Source organism: Ixodes scapularis, unplaced genomic scaffold (assembly GCF_016920785.2).
Source record: "Ixodes scapularis isolate PalLabHiFi unplaced genomic scaffold, ASM1692078v2 PGA_scaffold1__304_contigs__length_218370807, whole genome shotgun sequence".
Classification (NCBI taxonomy): Eukaryota; Metazoa; Arthropoda; class Arachnida; order Ixodida; family Ixodidae; genus Ixodes; species Ixodes scapularis.
In genome coordinates this window covers 142,290,664-142,309,947 of record NW_024609846.1, presented here as the reverse complement: position 1 = coordinate 142,309,947, position 19,284 = coordinate 142,290,664, and the positions used below count along the sequence as shown (strand labels likewise).

Below are 19,284 nucleotides of genomic sequence, written 5' to 3'. Positions count from 1 at the left end.
TTTCTCCTGAGAGAGAGAGAGAAAATAAACTTTATAAAAGCCTAAAAAGATCCAGAACGTTGGGTTCCTTCTCCTACGGCCGGCGTGGTGCCTCCCCTGCGGAGTGGCCGGGCGGACTGGGCCGGGCGGCGAATTGCTCGGCTCTTGTGACTAAACAAACAAAACACAATGGTTCGTCATTTTAGTTATTTTCTCCTGAGAAAAAAATCGTATGTTGTTGCCACGCTTTTCAAGTCAGTTCCTGTCCGATATTCACGAGTGAAAAGCGCTCAGCTATTTGAGTACGCGCGTCAGAGGCCTGAAATCGTATTTTATTTCTTTTGCATTAAACCTTTCTGGCAAAGATATATAACTTTCGGTTTGACTAAATTAAAAAAAAAAGGTTGACAATTTACGCTCGAAAACGTAGACGAGCGAACTCCGTTCATTTTGACCAATCGCCTGACGAACCTTAGTTGATGTCAGGGTTCACGTGACTTAAAATCTGTATTTTTATCGCAGTCTTGCCCGTCCCTGTCACCGGTACTGGTGTGATTTTTGTTGGGTCTGTTAAATTAATTTGTGTGGCGCGGAAGCGCAGCATCGAGCTAAAATTTCGTCAACATTGCCTGCAGTACACATGACTTCTATTTTAATCGTTTAACTAAATTTCCAAGTCGTCTTCACAGACCCTTTAGAGTACGACGGGAAATTTTCTCCAGAGTTCATCTTTTATACTGATGCTTTCTGTGCCTTTTTCATCGTTTTTATACCCTCCCCCCCCCCCCTCCCCCCTTGTAACCACAATCATTTTATCATCCATTCTTTCATCTTCAGAAGCAAATCCAACTAGAGCCACTCTATATCGCAGCGTAGCTGCCAGAGTAGCGACACGACGCAAAATTGTCTAGATGCACGACGTCAGAAGCGCTGATAGTGATCTCCATTTTGGGCCTGGGAGGTTGCCAAGGTAACCGTGCTTCTAGCGACGCCGGGCGGCAACCTTTGTAGTCTAGTTGATATCTCCATTCGTTCATTGAAAAGTGGTATAAGACGCTTGGCATCGCGGTACGGCGAGAACCTCTGGAGGAACGGTGCCTGTTTTTTTCTGAAAAGTGAGACGATTTGCAGCCCAGGGACTGTCGGGCGACGAGAGCTTCTATGGTATCGTACGTGCACAGACAAGGCGAGTGGTTTTCGGCGCCGCCGGGATGGCGGCCGCTTCGTGTTACGAAAGTCCTAGTACTTTCGGACTTCGCTCCGATGGAACAAAATCCGATTACGCCGGCCGCGACAGGACGATTGGCTCAGAACATGACTGCTGCTCGACTGTCCTATAGTGAGCGAGTATATATGTTTAGCATCATACTTCTTCAAGACCTGATCATCCCTTCAAGATGAGATTTTCTCACCGACTAGAGTGCCTTCATACACACGCGCGCTTTTGCTTGAGTGGTGACATCTCAGCCATTTTTCCGCTTAATCGTTTTTTTATGCATTTTGAAGTGCGCGCGATCCGGTGTCACTCAGCTCGAGCGCGTAGCTTTGGCTAATGTATAGACGCCATTTTGCCGCCTAAGTCACGCACCGAGTGCGCGAGAGTGTCACGCGCTGGCACACTCAGGTCAACAATGGATGTCCTCACCCTGAGACAGACAGACATGTAGGCACCCTATCACCGACTGGTGAGGAGCGACGTCGACGGGGTTCATTCAAGAAGGACGGCATGGTGGTCTCCAGGGAATTGACGCCATCAAAAGAGACGGACGCCGGATATGAGGTGTTCTTGCCGACAGGCCAAATAATCGTTCGGAAGTTTACCGGCATTCAAAAAGTCAATATTTTTATCTGGTGTAGCACACATATCCGCGTTAAAGGGGCCACGAAATTATTTTTAAACTTCTTTTTCCTTACCTGTAATCCTCAACTCAAAAGAGAACTGTGAAATCACGCAGTCGTGACATGCTAGGGCACCGGTGCGATGACCCTAAGCTTTCACCGTGCTTTTTAAGCACACCGTAGAACTTGGCATTCGCATGTGATGATAAATTCCGTCAGGGCACTCATTCGCCAGAAACGCGAATTCAAATATCCATGGACGAATTGATTGCTGACGAGCGCATACATCCGAGCGACGCAGTTTTCGTGTCCAATGCGTGAGTTGGGGTCGGCTGACGTCATTTTGGCCTTTGTAGGCATTGTAAAGAGGATATTTAGAACCATACACACATGATGATAACGTCATAGCACACTGACATTAAGGAGCACAAAACGGGCCCAGCTACAGAGAATAAATATTACACTCGTAAGAAATAAATACGTCTGTAACTTGTTAATTACAAAGACGAACACACCTCTGAACATCTAAGTTTAATAGTATGTGTTGATGCATTGTCATATAGCAAGACATTTCATATGCGTCACTTGAGCAAACGCCAGCTTTTCACTTGAAAAACCAACCAAAAAACACTGCGATCAAATGCAAGCTATTGCAGCGAAAGCAAGTTATATCGAAATCTTCAGAACTGCCAATTCGTAAAATTGGCGATTAGTAGAAAAGTTTAAAGATTGCAGGAGCTTCCTCGCTAAAAAATGCTGTGATTATTCGGTGACCCAGGGCTGAAACAATTTTCCCTAGGCCCTACACGCGCCGAATACCTTTCGTTATGATTCTCAGAAATTCAGACTTTCAAAGGAAGCTAGAAAAATGCGAAAATTTATCCTAAAAGCTATGTAGAGCGCAAGTTCGTCTGCTTCTTTTTGCAGGGGTTGTGGTGACGTCAGAACGCCGAGATCTGAGTGGCTCCGATTGAAGGAGTGTGGGTAGACCTAAAAGCAAGCTGCCTTGAGGCCTACCCACGATTCTTTATTCAGAACCAATCAGAGCTCAGCATTCTGACGTCACCACAACCCCTACTAAAAGAAGCAGACGAACTTGCGCTGCGCATATCGTCAAATCGTTGATTAGTAGGCTTGGGAGTTGTGTGAATATTTATACAGCGTGTACTTTGTCAGCCGTTTCAAAGTTGCGGCGAATCACTCGCTGCAGATGAGCAATTTAGCCAATGCAGTATAACCGCTAGCTCTATAGGTCTTTAACGTGCACCACGCAGTAGTGATACACAACCGCAGGCCGGTACGATGCTCATCTAGATCGAAACGGGCAGGGGTGGGGATTGAACCCAGGTTCCCTGGTTGATTAGTACAAAACGTAAACATGGCAGGAGCTTCCTCGCTAAAAGTTTGTGATCATGCGGTTGCCTGGGGCAAAAACAAATTCCCCAAGGCCCAACATGCGACGCATAGATTTCGCATCGACTCTCAGACACTCCAACGTTCAAATAAAGCTAAGAGAATGCGAAAAATGCATGCTAAATGTCTTATCGATCCTCAAACACATCCGGAAACCCGAGCACCGCTAAGTAATGATGCTGACGCACAGGTGCTAATATCCAAAGCGATCTTGCACAGAAAGGGTATAAAGTATCATTCTTTCAGATCTTCACGTTATGCCTACGTCAGAAAGCACGAAGAAGCCCTAAATCGTTGGCAAGCTGCGGCACATCACGACTCCGCGCACCGAACAAACTCGCATCCACCAGCTCTGGGCGCTGCCATCTTACTGGTGACATCAAGGCTCTTGAGAGGTCACGTGACGAGTCGTCACTCGGTTGCTTCGGAAACCGAGCCAGCTCAGCTCGTTGCTATGGCACCGCGTGTGACCAATGGCGGTGAGAGCCGGCACAGGGAAAAGCGTGGCGCTACTCTGGCAGCTACGCTGCCATATCGAGTGGCTCTAGGTCCAACTGCTTCCAGCAGAAAAGCTTCCCCGCGACAATGCAATCGAAAGAAAAAAACGACAAATGTGCACGCTTCGCGACTCGAAGCACGTGCTAATCCAAAGCAAATGTGTTGTTGTTGGTTCTTTTCCAGCTCACCACCACAACACATCATGGCTGCCATGTTAGGCTCTCCTCCGGCGATGCGTTTTTCAAATTCTTTCAAAAACGAGCCTGCCTGAACTATGTTTGCATTCACCTAACGTCGTCCACAAGAAGCAAGCCTTCGGCCTGCTTCCTTCAGACAAAATTAAAGGTAACGAGATTCGTATTTATTCCCCTTAGAAAAACAAAAAATGAACCACGAGAGAGAGATACACATTTCAAGCGAACGATGCGCCGCGCACCTCAGAAAATGTCTCGCCCAACTAGACCAGCAGACAACAGACATATACTCGCAGATATGCCGAACAGACGTTTTGTCATGCATTGTGCATGTCCAATATTGGCCACCAAAAAACATTTTTTGAAGAAATAAGAATATCAGCTTTAATTTGTCGCATGTGTCAAGTCTAGTATATGAGTATTTTGTTTGTTGACCCAAAGAGTGACGCCCAGTTTCATAACAAGTGCAATCAGGAGTATACGACACATTTTTGTAGTGTTTTGCCGTTTTTGTGTGCAGATCTTATGTCTCAAGGTCAGCACGATGCCTCACTTGAGATAAGAATTGTTTTTTGTCATAAATATGCAGTCTATACAGTGCGATTCCACCTCAAACATAGCCAAATGAAGAGGGAGTATTCTGGCAAAGATAATTGGACTTATATGCGTCGTCCTTGCTTATTACCCTGGTAGAACTACAAGTTTCCGTGTGTGTGGCATGACAACAGTCGAAACTCGCAGCTAAAGCAGAGCTCCTGTAGTTACAGCGGCCTGATTTTCTCTGGCTTCTGTGAGGGAGGAAAATGTAGCTCTTCATGGGCGCTCCAGCATCTTGAGCACCGGTCAGAGCTTGCACGCGCGCTCTTCACTGCCACCCTAGCCTCATATATATTGACAAAGCCTGGCAAATCGCCACGAGGAGCGGCCGCCGAAATGGAAAAGGTGGAGCGGCAGACAACGAATGAGAGGAGAGCCTAGAGTGCCTTCATACACACGCGCGCTTTTCCTTGAGTGGTGACAACTCAGCCATTTTTCCGCCCAATCATTATTTTATGCATTTTGAAGTGCGCGCAATCCGGTGTCACTCAGCTCGAGCGCGTAGCTTTGGCTAATGCATAGACGCCATTTTACCACCCACGTCACTCACCAAGTGCGCGAGAGCGTCACGCGCTGGCACATTCAGGGCAACAATGGATGTCTTCACCCTGATACAGACAGACATGTAGGCACCCTAGGAGAGCCACGTGACTGGCGCCCCGCTGCGGCGAGACGCCGAAACACACGTCTCCCGAGCACCGTGCTCCCGAGCGAACAAGTGTGTTTCGGGTCCTCGACGCTGCAAATGTTGTGCGCTGACGTCCAGGATCCCCGAGATATGGCTCTTTGATGCTCTGTGCCACCAGATTCTCCCGCTCTAAATCTGCGACCGGCCACTCTATGGCTCCGTCGTCGACTGCCAGGCTTTGTGAGTATAGAGGAGGCTATGGTAAGAGCTTGCAAGCGCGCTCTTCACTACTTCTGAAATGCCGCAGAGTGCGAGTTGACGGCGCGAAACCAGCGACCACCATAGGGCCAATTCACTGACAGCCATAGCTGTCTGCGCGACTGCTGAGCGCGTGCTGACGTAGACCTCACACAGTTCGTTTGCAACATGCATTCTACGCCATAAAGATTGCCGGTCTTAGCAGCCTATATTAATGCGAGTTCGTTCTGAGCATGCGCTCTAAAAAGCACCCTCAAATATGACGTCCAGTGAAAACCACCTATAGTCACAGTCAGGGATGGGCAGTATTTCAAATACAAGTATTTGAAATACGTATTTTAAATACTTTGTGTATTTTGCACTTGTACTTAATTACAAATTGGGTAATGTATTTGACGTGTGTATTTAGATACTAAAACGTGGGTACTTCAAATACAATTGTAATTAAATACAATTCTGTGGGCAAAAATACATCCCTCAAATTTATTGTCACTGTACAGAGCAGGAAGAAAACTATGTTCTGCACCGAATGCAGTGTCTCTCAATCAAGCACAAGCGCTTATTGACTTTGTGATTACGGTGCTAGTCCAAAGCAAGAATAGTGACGAAATCGACGTTCACGGGCAGACTGGCTAAATAAGTGCCTGTGACAACTCGTGATGCTTTCCAGCCTGATTTCCATCCACATTTTTGCCTGGAACATTCTAAAAGCGCGGGTCGTCCAGATTTTCGTAACTGGTGCGAGTTGCAACAATAAAAACATTCTCTAGCTAGTGCTGCGCGTCTTGGTCCTCTCGGTTCTTTGTTGGTCTATACAAAAATGTAATCGACAAAAAAAGCTGCTTGAAGTTCTGTACTTTGTTCACCTATTACGTCCAAGCTGATTACATTTTTTTTGTGATTATATTTCTATTATGTTACTAGAGCCTCGCACACTAACTCCCGACTGTGCGATGCAAAATTAAAATGAGATACCCAGAAACCCGTTGCAGGTGCCCTGAAGTCGCTGACGCAAATTTTGAGGAATGTATTTTGGAAAGTATTTGGAGGAGATCAAATACATTTGGTTGTATTTGTATCTTGTACTTAAATGCTTTTTTGGAAATATAATTAGATTTGTAATTAAATACATTTTTGACGAAGTATTTTGTATTTGTATTTTGATACATATTTGCATGTATTTTGCCCATCCCTGGTCACAGTGGCGATTGCGCGCCGTGCCGTGTAGCAACGAACGTAGTCAACGCAATGAACCAAGGGTTGTTCTTTCGCAATTAACCCAAAACCCTGTCGTTTTGAGCTTTTTTTTTTTCTTGGGGGGGGGGGGGGAGAGAGAGAGAGAGGGGGGGGGTGTCTAGCACCTTATTTGCACGATCCGACTTTATTTGCAATTTCGCCGTTGGGGATTGATATTTTATTAACTGCAAAACTTCCTTCGCGAAGCCGTCCCGTCCCTGCGGCGGAGGGGGACCCCATAAAATTCCGCCGCTCATTCAATACGTCGGTGTTCATAAATATCACACAAGCACAAAACATGCCTCAATCACGTGGTGCGATTTTACTTGCAAATTTGCGGTTACAACGCTGCTTGTAGGGCAAAACAAAAACGTGGTGGAAGCTGCGGTGTTCAGCGTCGCAGTTGCGAACTCGCGAGCGAAATCGCAGCGTGTGAACACGGTTAGATATAGGGAGTATTCATTGGACGCCACATTTGTGGGTGCTGTTTAGAGCGCATGCTCAGAACGAGCTCACATCAATAGGCTGCTAAGACCGGCACTCTTGATGGTGCGGAATGCACGTTGCCAAAGAACTGTGGATGCTCGCCTTTAGCACACGCTCAGCATTCGCGCACACAACTATGGCCGCCAGTGAATACTCCCTATTAGCGATGTGCACGACCAAAAGCGTCGCTGCGGTCAGCTTTCCACGATTGGCCAGACCATGGGCATATAAGCATTGTCAGATTGTCAACTTTGACGGTGTTAGTTCCGGTTGCGATGGTTCTTATAGCTTCCACTGTGCTTTTTAAACGCACCATCGAACTCGTTGTCGCACCTGGTGGTAAGTAGCCAGGGTAACAACATGGTGACGTCACGGCGAAGCAAATCCCAGTCGTGACGTCACGGATGGAAATCATTAGAGGGAGCCTCCGGAATATCTCGGCGTTAATACTACATGTAGTTCGTTCACCCTTTAAACTGAAACTAGAAGCTCCACCTTCAGCGCGAGCTCGCTGGCTTCCGCAGAGCTTTGGTTGCGCGTGCCTGCGCGTTCACACTTGTGTTAGCAAGGGCAGAAAGCTCGCGCTGAAGGCAGAGCCTCTAGTCTCAGTTAAGGGGTAAACGCACCTCCAGCTCGTTCCTCACCCTCCCGCGGCGGAAACGGGAAGCGCTCCAAGTGAGGGTCCCCTGGTTCTCCTGCTCAGCCTGCACGGCGGAACTGCTCGCGATCATGCCTCGCGATATGTCATTTCCGAATGCAAACAACACTCTTCACTGTCCCAATGTAGTGCTGCAGCTGGTATGGGATTGTACCTTACTAGAGAGTTTTAGTATTGATTTTAAAAGCAAACACAACCGTTGTACGTTTGTGTTAGAGTTGAGTGCTTCGCCCCGCGTATGCGCGTCGTCGCCATACGCCAATCTAAGACCGCAAGTTTGAGCTCCGCGCACGCGCATTGTGGAACGCGCAACGCTAACGCGAACACGGTGCTTGCGTTGGCTCGTATACGCAATACTAAAACTCCCTACTATTTCACCGGTTTCCAACGCCGACGAAACACGTGCTGGAGTGAACAGAGGCTGACATTGGCAAAATGACGGCGCGTAAAAATTAAAAAAGCTACATGTTCTGGGAGGATTAATAATGAAAAAATCAAAAACTACATCTGCCTTTTTTTTTTTGGGGGGGGGGGGGGGGAGGGGGGGGGGGGCATTTGGTTTGCAAGGTTTGGCGGCGACTTTGAAAGTTCTGCCGATTGTCAAAAGTCGCGAATGTGATAGCACCGTATGTTTTTCCAAAATTAATGCCATTTTAAATACATTTCTAAGATTGGCTAAAAAGTTTTCATTGATTTTAGACTATTTTTATTTCATAACGTGTTAATTAAAAATGCTGCAATTGGCACCGGTGATAATTTGCACACTCTTGGTTGCCATTCTTATTCACGCGTTTCAAATTCAATCATAAGTAACAAATTATATTAGAGCTTGAAAACCTCCGTATTCAAATATCTTGGTTGTATTATTATTATTAATATTACCAATTGCGGCAATGTAGGCCCCCAATAAACCCCACAATCACAAAAAATACGCCATTTAACCACAATAGTCTTTCCAGAAAGGTTTTATTTTGTTTTCATTTTAGCATATAAAAAAACTGACATCGTTATCAAGACAGACAAGCAGTCGGACACGGCATGTAATATATAGTCCGATGTGAGTAGCTTTAAAAAGCATACACACTTCTGCTGTCTGACTTGGATTCCGTCTTTGGGTTTTTGTAGTGAGCACAGCGTTTCTTAATTTATACATTTTGTGAACATATCCTGAACTCATCAATCGTGAGGAGATTTTGTAAAAATTAGATTGATTATGTTACTTTTGTGCTAGGAATATTGTTACAGCATTTAGTCTTCTAAACACCTGAAAACTCCTTAAAAAGCCCTGAGTTTAATATTTCACATGACAATTATCTGAGCGAGAAAAGGCCGCAAGAACACACAAATATCAGCACTTAATTGTTCAACAAACATAATGCTCTATGTTACTTCTAAGGTTTATGAAAGACCCTGTCTTTAAAAGGATATGGAACTGTTTAAACTATTTTGAAGTGACTGAATCGGACACGTATGTCACAAAATAAAGTTTGCGGGAACACATTTTTAGCTGAATAATTACGTTGAGAGACGCATCATGAGGTATAGAAATTAAATCAACAATAGTGGTTAGTTTCGGTTTCGTTCCAGAATGAAAACGTGCCACCTGTCGTAAATATTACTCTAATCACCGTTTTTGTTTTCAAGAAAAAGAGGTGGACTGCGCTCATGACATCCTAGCTTCCTCGTATGAGCGGGAATAATTTGTGTCGCTCAGTGAAACCAGCACACTAGACAGGCTCGGCAACTGGTGTACCGCCGGCACACCTCTCCGACTCTCACTGAAACCGCCGTTTTAGAAAACGAGTGCCGCCACCTATTGTGAATTGGAGTCGCAAATATGTGTGGGCACCGCGTACGCCGCAGCATGCCAGATGGATGGAGGAAAACGCCTGCAACAAGCAATCGTGTGACGCGGGGCTTGGTCTTCGCACGCGCGAGTCCCATCTAGAAGGACGACCCCAGGCCCGACTCCTCTAGATAAAGGAACAGGGGCTCCAAGACAATACTAAGTTTCGCAGGGTCTCCAAGTGGCCTGATTCACCCTTCAAGTGTAGCTGACCTTAGTTGGAATGGGAGGGAATTGATGGCTTCTTTCCTGATTCGAAGAAAGTGTTGGCAGTTCCATAGAAGATGGGTGAGGTCTGCGGCGAGGTTCTCGAGGCAGTGTGGCCGGGCTTCGGGCTTGGCAAGGTTGTAGAGCATGGCTGAAGACTGATTGCTCTCGTTGGTTTGTTTTGGTTTTTCTGGTTCTGCGTGGCACTGTCTGCCCAGAGTATTGTGGTATGGAGATTAATAGCACTGGACGTTAGAATTCTTCAAAGAAGCAAAGTGTGTCTCCTAGAGAAACCCTTGTGGATGGGGTACGGGTCTTGTAGAAGAGTAGTCGTTTCTTGATGTCTTTCTTGGCTTTCCTCAATGTGTCTTCGGAGTCGTACCTCTGTCCTCCGTCGGCTGAGCTTCCCGGCGAGGAGGAGGCCCCGATTGGCTGGGAGAGGAGGTACTTTACTACCTCTCTCGCAGCCAGGTAGGCCGCCTCGTTACCAGGAATCCCAGTGTGGCCGGGAATTGTGTGTATGGTGACCTGGGCGTCGTATAGATTTCTAATCTTGTTTGCCATGAAGAGAAGCCTCTTGATTGTTGGGCTGGTGGGGTGATATGTCCTACAGCGTCTTATGACATCCTGAAAATCGGTATAGATGAAAATCAATTTGGTAGGGGACTGGAGAACTTGTTCAAAGACGTAGCGTCGGCTTCCTCCAAATTCTTTGCTGTTTTGGTTTCTTTGTCCCAGGTAACTTTGTGGGAAATACGCCACGCAATAGTAGCAACGCTCTCACGGCGGGACGCATCCGCGTAGATAACGACTGTGTCAGGGTCTTGCTTGAGTTGCTCCACCATGCCAATGTGCTTCTGCACAAAGTTTTTCCTTCTCTCAGGGTGACTTGGACCCAAGTCACCCTGAGAGACACCGCGATGGTGTCTTGCAGCGCCTCGCTGCAAGACACCATCGCGGCGACGCAGGCGCGTGATATAAAGGGCGCTGCGGGAATCCACGATGTTAGAGGTTTAAAGGCCTTGTCTTCTAGATGGTCATCTCAAAAGGATAAGGACATCTTGGCTTGTCTCTCTCGGATGCCTCCATCATGTTGCCTTCCGCGGTGCTTTGGCTGCCTCACGGGAGGTTCTATAGAAGGTCTCCCGCTGGAGGCGCGACAACTGCTCTTTGCCGTTCTGAATCCTGTCAGTGGCCGCAGGCGACAAAACACGCATAGTGCTGAATGTTTAGCGTAAGTGAAACGAGACCAGCACGTACGAAACACAGATTAGACGTGACTAAGTGCGCGTTCCGTTAAGACTCTTTTTTAGACAATGAAAACACGACTCCTAACGCTGACGCAGAACTTGGGCCCCGCGTTGAGCCTTCTTTTTTAAGTGGCGCTAAAGATTCGGCACTGCGGTTTTCTCAGGTCACTGACAGGATGAGAACGACAGGGAGGCCTTTTTTCAGTTGTCCCTCCCCCAGCGCGACCGTGTATACCTTCGAAACACGTCGCGTGAGATTATAGTGCGCCCGCGCTTCCGAAGCACGACGGAAGGCAGCCAGCGCGTGCTGAAGGCTGGGCTACCGAAAGACACGACCTGCCGTTGTGATTCTCTCAGGGACTGTAGTAAATGTTGGCTCTATACGCTTCCGGCGTGATTTCAAGCGGCGCGAACGGACGCTTGTCGTAGGAGCCTGGTCATCCTCCATCGGCACCCCGTCTCTTCCCATGACCAACGCGGCTTCAGGCGGAAGCAGCAGGAGTCCCGGTCAGCTACAGCGGCTCAACATCTTCCGTCAGGGGGCCCTTCGACGGAACCTGGACCTGCTCTTTCTCGACACGGGTCCCCTCACGGCCAAGAAGATCGAAGGTACGCACAGGCATAGAGAGTTTTAACAGATCTTTCCGATGTCTCTGATAACCAAACCCGATACTCCGCCGCCACCTTTACGCATGTGTCGTATCGTTATCGGGTACCATAATCGGGGATACCCGAACAATCTGCTAAAACTCTCTAATGTTTCAAGACGCTCCTCCAGAAAAAACACGGGTGGTGTCACTAAACCTTAGCCCAGAGTCATAGATAGCGAGGGCCCCAAACCACAGTGCCCCCGGGAGATACTCGAAGTTCGAGTGAAATTTTAGCTCCTTTTCTTGCCTTGTTCAAACTAAAGTTCCTCTCTTTTCCTTCCACCACGGTCGACATTAAAGTTCCTTGAAACTTCTTTTTAGAACTAACGGCAACCAACACAAATGGCGAAGGACATTCCGATGGAACAAAATGACGCCATTCAGTTCAATCTTCTGCTGTGCGCCGCCATCCGCTCCCTAAAATCTGCACCGTCACGCAGTCAGCCAGTCAGCTCTCCAGAGAAAGTGGCTATAGTCGACACTAAAGTTCCTAGATAAAAGAGGAATCAAGGGACTTTAGACGACTCTTAGAGTCTCTAGATAACAGCTTCCTACAGATAGCGACATTTTTGAACCGCCGACTGCGTGACGGTACAAGTTTTAGGAAGCTAATGGGGGAAAAGGGGGGGGGGGGGGGGGGGGGGGGGGGGCGGCGATCAGCCGAAGACTGAACTGAATCACGCCATTTTGTTCCCGCGGAATGTACTTCGTCTTTTCAATTGGTTGTCGTTACTTGTAAAAGGAAGCATAAAGGGACTTTAGTCCTGTTGGAGTCACCTAACGTCACGGTGCACCGGTGGCGGCGCAGAAAACGAGGTGCCTGCTTAGGATGTTTCATCAGAGTTTCATCAGAGTTTTATTGTGTTTCCCAAACAGCTTTAGGGGCCTTTTAGGATTACACTTCACATTATAAGACCGCACTGAACTAAACAAACTACACGGCAATCCTAACTAAAATACTATTCTTGAACTTCTAAAAAGGTATAAAAAAGTCCACGTGAGGGTTAAAATACTTGTTGTACGTGAGAATTATCCGTGTCAGCGGGGGACTGGACTCTAGATAAGAGGGGTAAAAAAAAAAGAGTAGACCTATTTTGTCGCTGGGGGACGTGAATTGAGATTCTAGTCAATAACATTGGGGAATCAAAAGCAGAATTAAACAACTTATATAAAAACACCATGTCGTGGACTAGTCGCCTAGTTGAAACAGGCAAAAGACCAAGAGTGCCCTTCTTTCGAAGAGATTATCACGTGCCCTCTTTGTTTCTTTCTTATTCACTGACCTTCTTTTTTTTTATATATATATATGAGTACATGGTTGGTTTGGAGCAAGATCGCAACGGCACTGCTGTTATCATCTCCACTATGACGGTGGAGACCACAGCAGATGGTGATATTCATGTCCGACGTTTTGAAACACACAGCCGGAAAACTTTGGGCAAGGTATAAATTCCGTTTTGTTTTGTTGTTGTTTTTGTTAAGAAAAATTGACGGTGTGTATGTGCGTCTTGTTGTTTGTTCTTTTTTACCTTGAATCCGACAGCCTCTTCTACGACAAATAAAGGCAGTTCAATACTTTAGCCCCATGTTCCAGGAGAAAAGGGGACCGTCAAAAACATTTTTTTTTAACTTTTGTCAAAATATTAGGCGCTAGAGAACATCAGCCATCTGCGTTAGATCCTTATTTCGAACACTTTTGTTCACTGATTAAGGTGATCGTGTTGGTGATTATGAATATTTAAAATAGAAAGAATAAAAACACGAAGGACTTTCACAGACAACAACACACTTTCATTCAGCAATGATGAATGTTTATTTCCGGGCGCGAAAAATTTTACATGTTCACCAGAGCGAGGAAGGGCTGAAGGAGAGGAGGCTACAGTCGGGAGCGCCGATAAAGGTTGAGTCACCATACCGTGACTGCCCATGTTCGCCTCCCGACCCCTGAGAAACACGACGGAAGAGCCCAGCTACGCACCTGATCTCGATACACCACCGTCTCCTTCCGCACAATAAAGTTCGTCTGCTATGTTCACCGAATGTCAACAGACGCGCATGTGAACGCAGCGTCTGAACACGGTGCACTAGTAGTCTAAAGCCAGCTATAACCGCGCCATCCTACAAATGCCGTCTGCTACCAAAACGCTAGCTTAGGCTCCAAGCTAAACTGCCAAAACGTCCGTGCTGCGCACCCCTCTGTTCGCTCCACTTCGCTTGGGGAAACCATTGCCTCCTCTATACTCACAAAGCCTGGCAGTTCGACGACGGAGCCATCGAGTGCCCGGTCGCAGATTTGGTGAGCGAGGATCTGGTAGCACAGGGGACCAAGGAGCCATTTCTCGGGGAACCTGGACGTCATTGCGTAGATTCGCAGCGCGAGGACCCGCAACAGACTGTTCGCTCGGGAGAAGTGTGTGTCGGCGTATCGCCGCAGCGGGGCACCAGTCACGTGGCTCTCCTCTCATCCGTTGTCTGCCGCTCCACCTTTTTCATTTCGGCGGCCGCCTCTCGTGGCGATCTGCCAGGCTTTGTGTGTACATAGGACGCTATGGGGAAACTCTAACACGGAGTTTTCGTAGGGCGTTTTCTCGCCTGCGCTGTGCTCTCCGGAACGAAGACTTCACTACTGCGCATGCGCGGCGCTAGCATTGCCTACAGAGTCGAGGATCTCGTAGCGGGTTGCGAAGAACTTTGCGGGGCGGCGGAAACGATCTACAAAAACTCCCTAACATAATCTCAGGCCCGAGTATGCACCATGCCTCGTCGGAACCGCCAAGGGTTCGCCTACTACTACAACGTGAGAACTACTACTACAACGTGAGAACTGCAACTACAACGTGAGAACTACAAATACAACGTGAGAACTACTACTACAACGTGAGAACTACAACTACAACGTGAGAACTACTGCTACAACGGCGACGGCTTTCCGCTCACAGCGTCGATGTCCGACAACGGTGCGTCCGATTTTGGCTAGCGTTGCGGCGTTTACGTTAGCAGACAACGTTCGGAAAATGACATCTCCCGTTGCTGGCTTCAGATGCTGCGTTCGCCCGTCCTTTCATAATGAAGAAGCTTCGTGGCCATGGTGACGGTGACGATAGCAGACGGACTTTATCGTGCGTGACAATAAGGCGGGGTGGCAGGTTCAGGTGTGACCGACTTTGGCTAGCGTTGCGGCGTTCATGTTAGTTAGCAGACGACTTTCGGAAGATGGCAATTCCCTTCGCTGGCCTCATACACTGAGTTCGCGCGTTCCTTCATAATGAAGACAGTTCGTTGCTATGGTAACGCTGACGATGGCAGACGGACTTCATCGTGCGGAAGGATACGGCGGGGTGACGCGATCAGGCGCGTACTTCGGCTCTTTCACCATGCTTTTTAATGGGCGGAATGTGAACAAAGAGTTCGAAATAAAGATTTGACGCAGATGGCTGGTTTTCTCCAGCACCTAATATTTTGACGATCCTTACCCGAAAAGTATGTTTTGAGCTCGCAATTTGGACCGAGTTTCTTGTATACTGCAACAGCAGGCTTTTTGAATAGTGTTACAACTATTTCGAAGTACTCGCGCGCATAAGCCAAGGCCTTCCCGTTGGTACACTGGAATAATCTGGGGCGTAATTTCAGTTTTGCGAGGTTATTACTCACGCATTAGATAATAATGGAAGCAATGATGTTTCCTTCTGAGTACCATAATTTATTTTTGTATGCTACCCTAATACTGCGTTATTTTTACTCTTTGTGTTCTATCCAATACTAGTTAATAAGAAATAAAAAAATATCTAAAATTTAATGCATCAATCTTATCGATCAATTTAAGTGGTCAATTGTGTTACAGGCTCTCATGAATTCAAAAACAAAAGTTATGCTATTCTGATTAAGAGCTTTGTTAAAAGTAGCAGCACAACCTTCAAGCAACACAGTTGTACTTTTTCCCTTGCTGAACCCGCACTGAGAGTAGTTATTAAATGCATTAAATTAATTACAAAATGAGTTCATTCATTTGGCGATATACATTTCTATAGTATGAGAAGCCTCTGGCATAATCGATAACGGTTTCTACCTAACGGACGTACAATCGCGTTTTGTTTTTACCGTGCGGTGAATTGGCGCGGCTTAGCGATGTGTTTTTGGATTCTGCTGGTTCCTTCTGTTTCCACACCGGTCGCGTGCTCGGCGAAATGGGCTGAAAGAAGCGTCCCCGCGACTCACCGTCCCTGGTGTCGCCCGGCCGGCAGAGGTCCTGGAAGGAGGCAGTGACCGGCCTCAGATAGGTCAGGTAGATGCTCCGGATGTCTTCCGAGCACTGAGACGTCTCTCGACGGAGGCACTGCTTCGCTTTCTCCATCTCCCTGCGGACAGACCGGGAGGCGTTTGTGGCGCGGCGAACACCGATTTGAGACTGCCGAAGACGCAAAACTGACTCGCTGGGAAATCTTCCGGGAACCCTCGAAGGACATTGCTTGCTCCTCGCGTTGGTCTTGCCCTAACGAGGACGGCTATGGGGAATTGACTTTTTTGGAGTAGCGAGAGCCGTCTGTTAGGTGTTTTGTGCCAACTACAGCTGAAGGGAAGCCCATCCACTCGTCAGAAGTCATTGGCACCGTGCTCTTGTATCGAATTTCTTTGCTTTTCCTGCTTCATACTGCCCACGCTCAAGAAGAAAGTCGTCGAAAATGACGAAGCAGGCGCTAAGCTGGTCAGGCGGGACGGTGCCCTTCCAAAAAAAAAAAGGACGACAAGGGGAAGGAAGGGTCAGGGGAGAGACTTACCGAGTAAAGGTTCATTGTTTCAGCAACACAGCGCGGCTGTTGATTTGACGTCAAAGCGCCCGCGACCAATGGCATAGCGCCGCGCGCAGCGGTGGGTAAACCAACAGCAGCTATATGAACAAAAAGTAAGGGCGCAAACGAGCTGGTGTACATTGCACATGGTTGAAAAAACCCAGAGACTGCGGGTAAACGACACAACACTAAAAAGTCTCTAGAGACTTTTTAGTGTTGTGTCGTTTACCCGCAGTCTCGGGGTTTTTTCAACCACAGCAGCTATACGTCGTTTCAGCTTAAGTTCAGACGCTGCCGAAGATACGAGCTATGGGACCAATCAATCAGCGTCAAAAGCGCAAGTCACTAAACCTTTTTTTGATTGTGACTGGTTCAGCAACAATAAAACACGCACAGGAACATGGCCAAGGCCATGACTGTCTGGTTGGTCTCATCTGCTCGCGTAGGTCTCGACTTAACGCAAAACTAAGTATAGGCAATGCGCTAGAATTGTGACGTCATCAGAGTGAGATTGACCGAAGACGCAGATTAGACCCGAGTGCTGCATCAGCGTTCGACTGGGCTTCGGGTCCAATCAACGCGCTGAAGGACGTACATATTGAGTGTATTTTAAGAAATGTTTCTAAATGAAATGTTGTCTTGAAATTTACTGATTTTAAAGTTAATGACTCAAGGCAATTATTAACTTCATTTTTTCCTAACTTGCCCTTTGGCAGGAACCAATATTCCATCGACCCTTTTTTTGAGCGACGCGTCCTTTTCTCAGGAACGATTTGGACCGCGTTTAGTGATACACCCTGCATGCATAGCTGAACGCATCTCCCAAGGACATAACTTCCATATAGTACTTCACGGAAATAGAAAAGATGTGATCCCGACCATGTCAACTGACATGAAAACATCCAACAACGAAACCCTAGTGTTTATAAAGTTATATATTTGTATTCCATTTGCTGCTCATCGATACTTAGTAAAGGTAGGCTGGTTCGTTTGTCGTCGCACAGTGTTGACACGAAGATACCGACTCTCCAGATATTACTTCCCTCGCCTTGTTTTCGCGGTGATAGACCTTCCTCGAGTGGGGGCTTTATGCTTCGCGGTAATGTGCTGTGCATACACTTCTCAACTGCAGGCAGCCGTGTGACCGTCCTTCCTGAGCTAATGGCCCGTGGAAGGGGAGGGGAGGAAGGGGGGGGGGGGGGGGGGGGGTCTTAGGAGGCAACGGAAAAAAACAGAAATGTATAACTAACTAAGCATAACTTTCTATCCTCTTTACTACCGAAAATATTGCTGGTAAGAATAAGTACAACTGGCTAACATATATTATTAGACACCATGTCGAGAGTATTTGTGAGAATAATTACATATCTAGTTTCATTTCTTTATGACAATCATAGGTGTCCATGATTGGACACCTATGATTTATGACAATTATAGGTGTCCATGAACAACAACTTCACCATGAGCAAAACATTTTGATTCTTTTATGCCCGAGAGATTCGCATCGCTCGCAGCGATTTTCCCGGTGAAAAGCGTCGATTTAGAGCACGAAACAAAAAACGAATTGCTTTCACCGCTCACAGCGTTCGTCCACACGCGTGGACACTAAATTCAAATCACGATTTTTGGAACCCAATGTATCGCCCTATTCTACACCTTTCAATCAACTCTTTAGCGTGTGGGCTTTATGTACAATCAATAAAATTTTTATAAACATTTTTTTTTTAATAATCACAAATGTTGCAACATTAGCTCGTGGGTGCTTCATGCAGCTCAAGTTGAAAACTACCAATTTTAACCTTTTTTGTTCCTGGGAGTTTCAGCGGAAAGCTTGCGTTATCTCTTGGGGGTACAGAAACATGATGTCTACATTCAGGGACATTGATTCTGTGCTGGGATATATTTTTGGTTTAAACATGTATAGCCCAGCTTCACATTGCCACGCGCGTCGGCGAGCGACCGCATGCGTGGCCGAGTGGTTACCGCGCTTGACTGTCGCGCAGAAAGTCAAGGTTCGATTCCAGTCAGTGGAATGTTCTTTTATTTATTCTTTCATCATTGCGTTCTCGTGAGTTCGAGATCATTCTCGTCTGATCGACTTCCAAATGGTCTAGTCGTCGAACGTTCTAGGCCGATTGTTCCAGAAGCCAACACGGTCTGTCCTCCTCCCCAATATGGGGAGGAGGACAGACCGTGACGCCCCAAGCGGTTAACTTAACAACTAGACGGATGGGGGCAACAAATACAATGACGCCGCGCTCGGCCGACATAACCGAACGCGGCGTCAGCGTTCGGCTGGAGTTCGTGCTCTCCGGCGAGGGGGAGGAGGGGCTCTTTTGTTTCCACTAGGGCCTGCATGAACAATGCAGCCTGCACGGTCCCAGCTCAACACAAAAGCCGAAGTGGGTCAAGCTCGCATTCTCTGAGGATAGATCCGGCACTTAACGTCGCTTCTTTGATTGTTAAATTTTTTACATTAAACTGTGCCCCGCGCTCTATTGTAGAAGATGACATGCCCATGCCCATAAGGCCTGTCGGCATGTGCACAGGCCTTGTGTTGAGTAAACACCGAGCGTGGGGAAAACAAACGGGTCAGAGCGCCTCCTATAGTTCGATCTCCTGCCCGCGTGGCGACCTGCGGTCAGTCTCGCCCCAGCGTTCGACTCTGCGGTATACGCCGACTTCGACGTCCGCGACGCTCTGCTGTTACCTTCTGTTTCCTTTTTTTTTTTTATTTTTGGGCACAAGTTCGCCCCAT

General features: G+C 47.3%; 1 protein-coding gene across 1 annotated transcript in view; it reads left to right on the top strand.

Annotated features, from left to right (window-relative positions):
* The first annotated feature begins 11,537 nt into the window (after positions 1–11,537).
* The window catches only part of LOC115318379 (serine/threonine-protein kinase mTOR), a 164,453-nt gene continuing 156,706 nt past the window's right edge, over positions 11,538–19,284 (top strand). Inside the window, exon 1 of the mRNA XM_042290961.1 lies at positions 11,538–11,698. Coding sequence (XP_042146895.1) covers positions 11,557–11,698 — 142 coding nt within the window. The 5' untranslated portion in view covers positions 11,538–11,556. The remainder of the gene's footprint in view (positions 11,699–19,284) is intronic.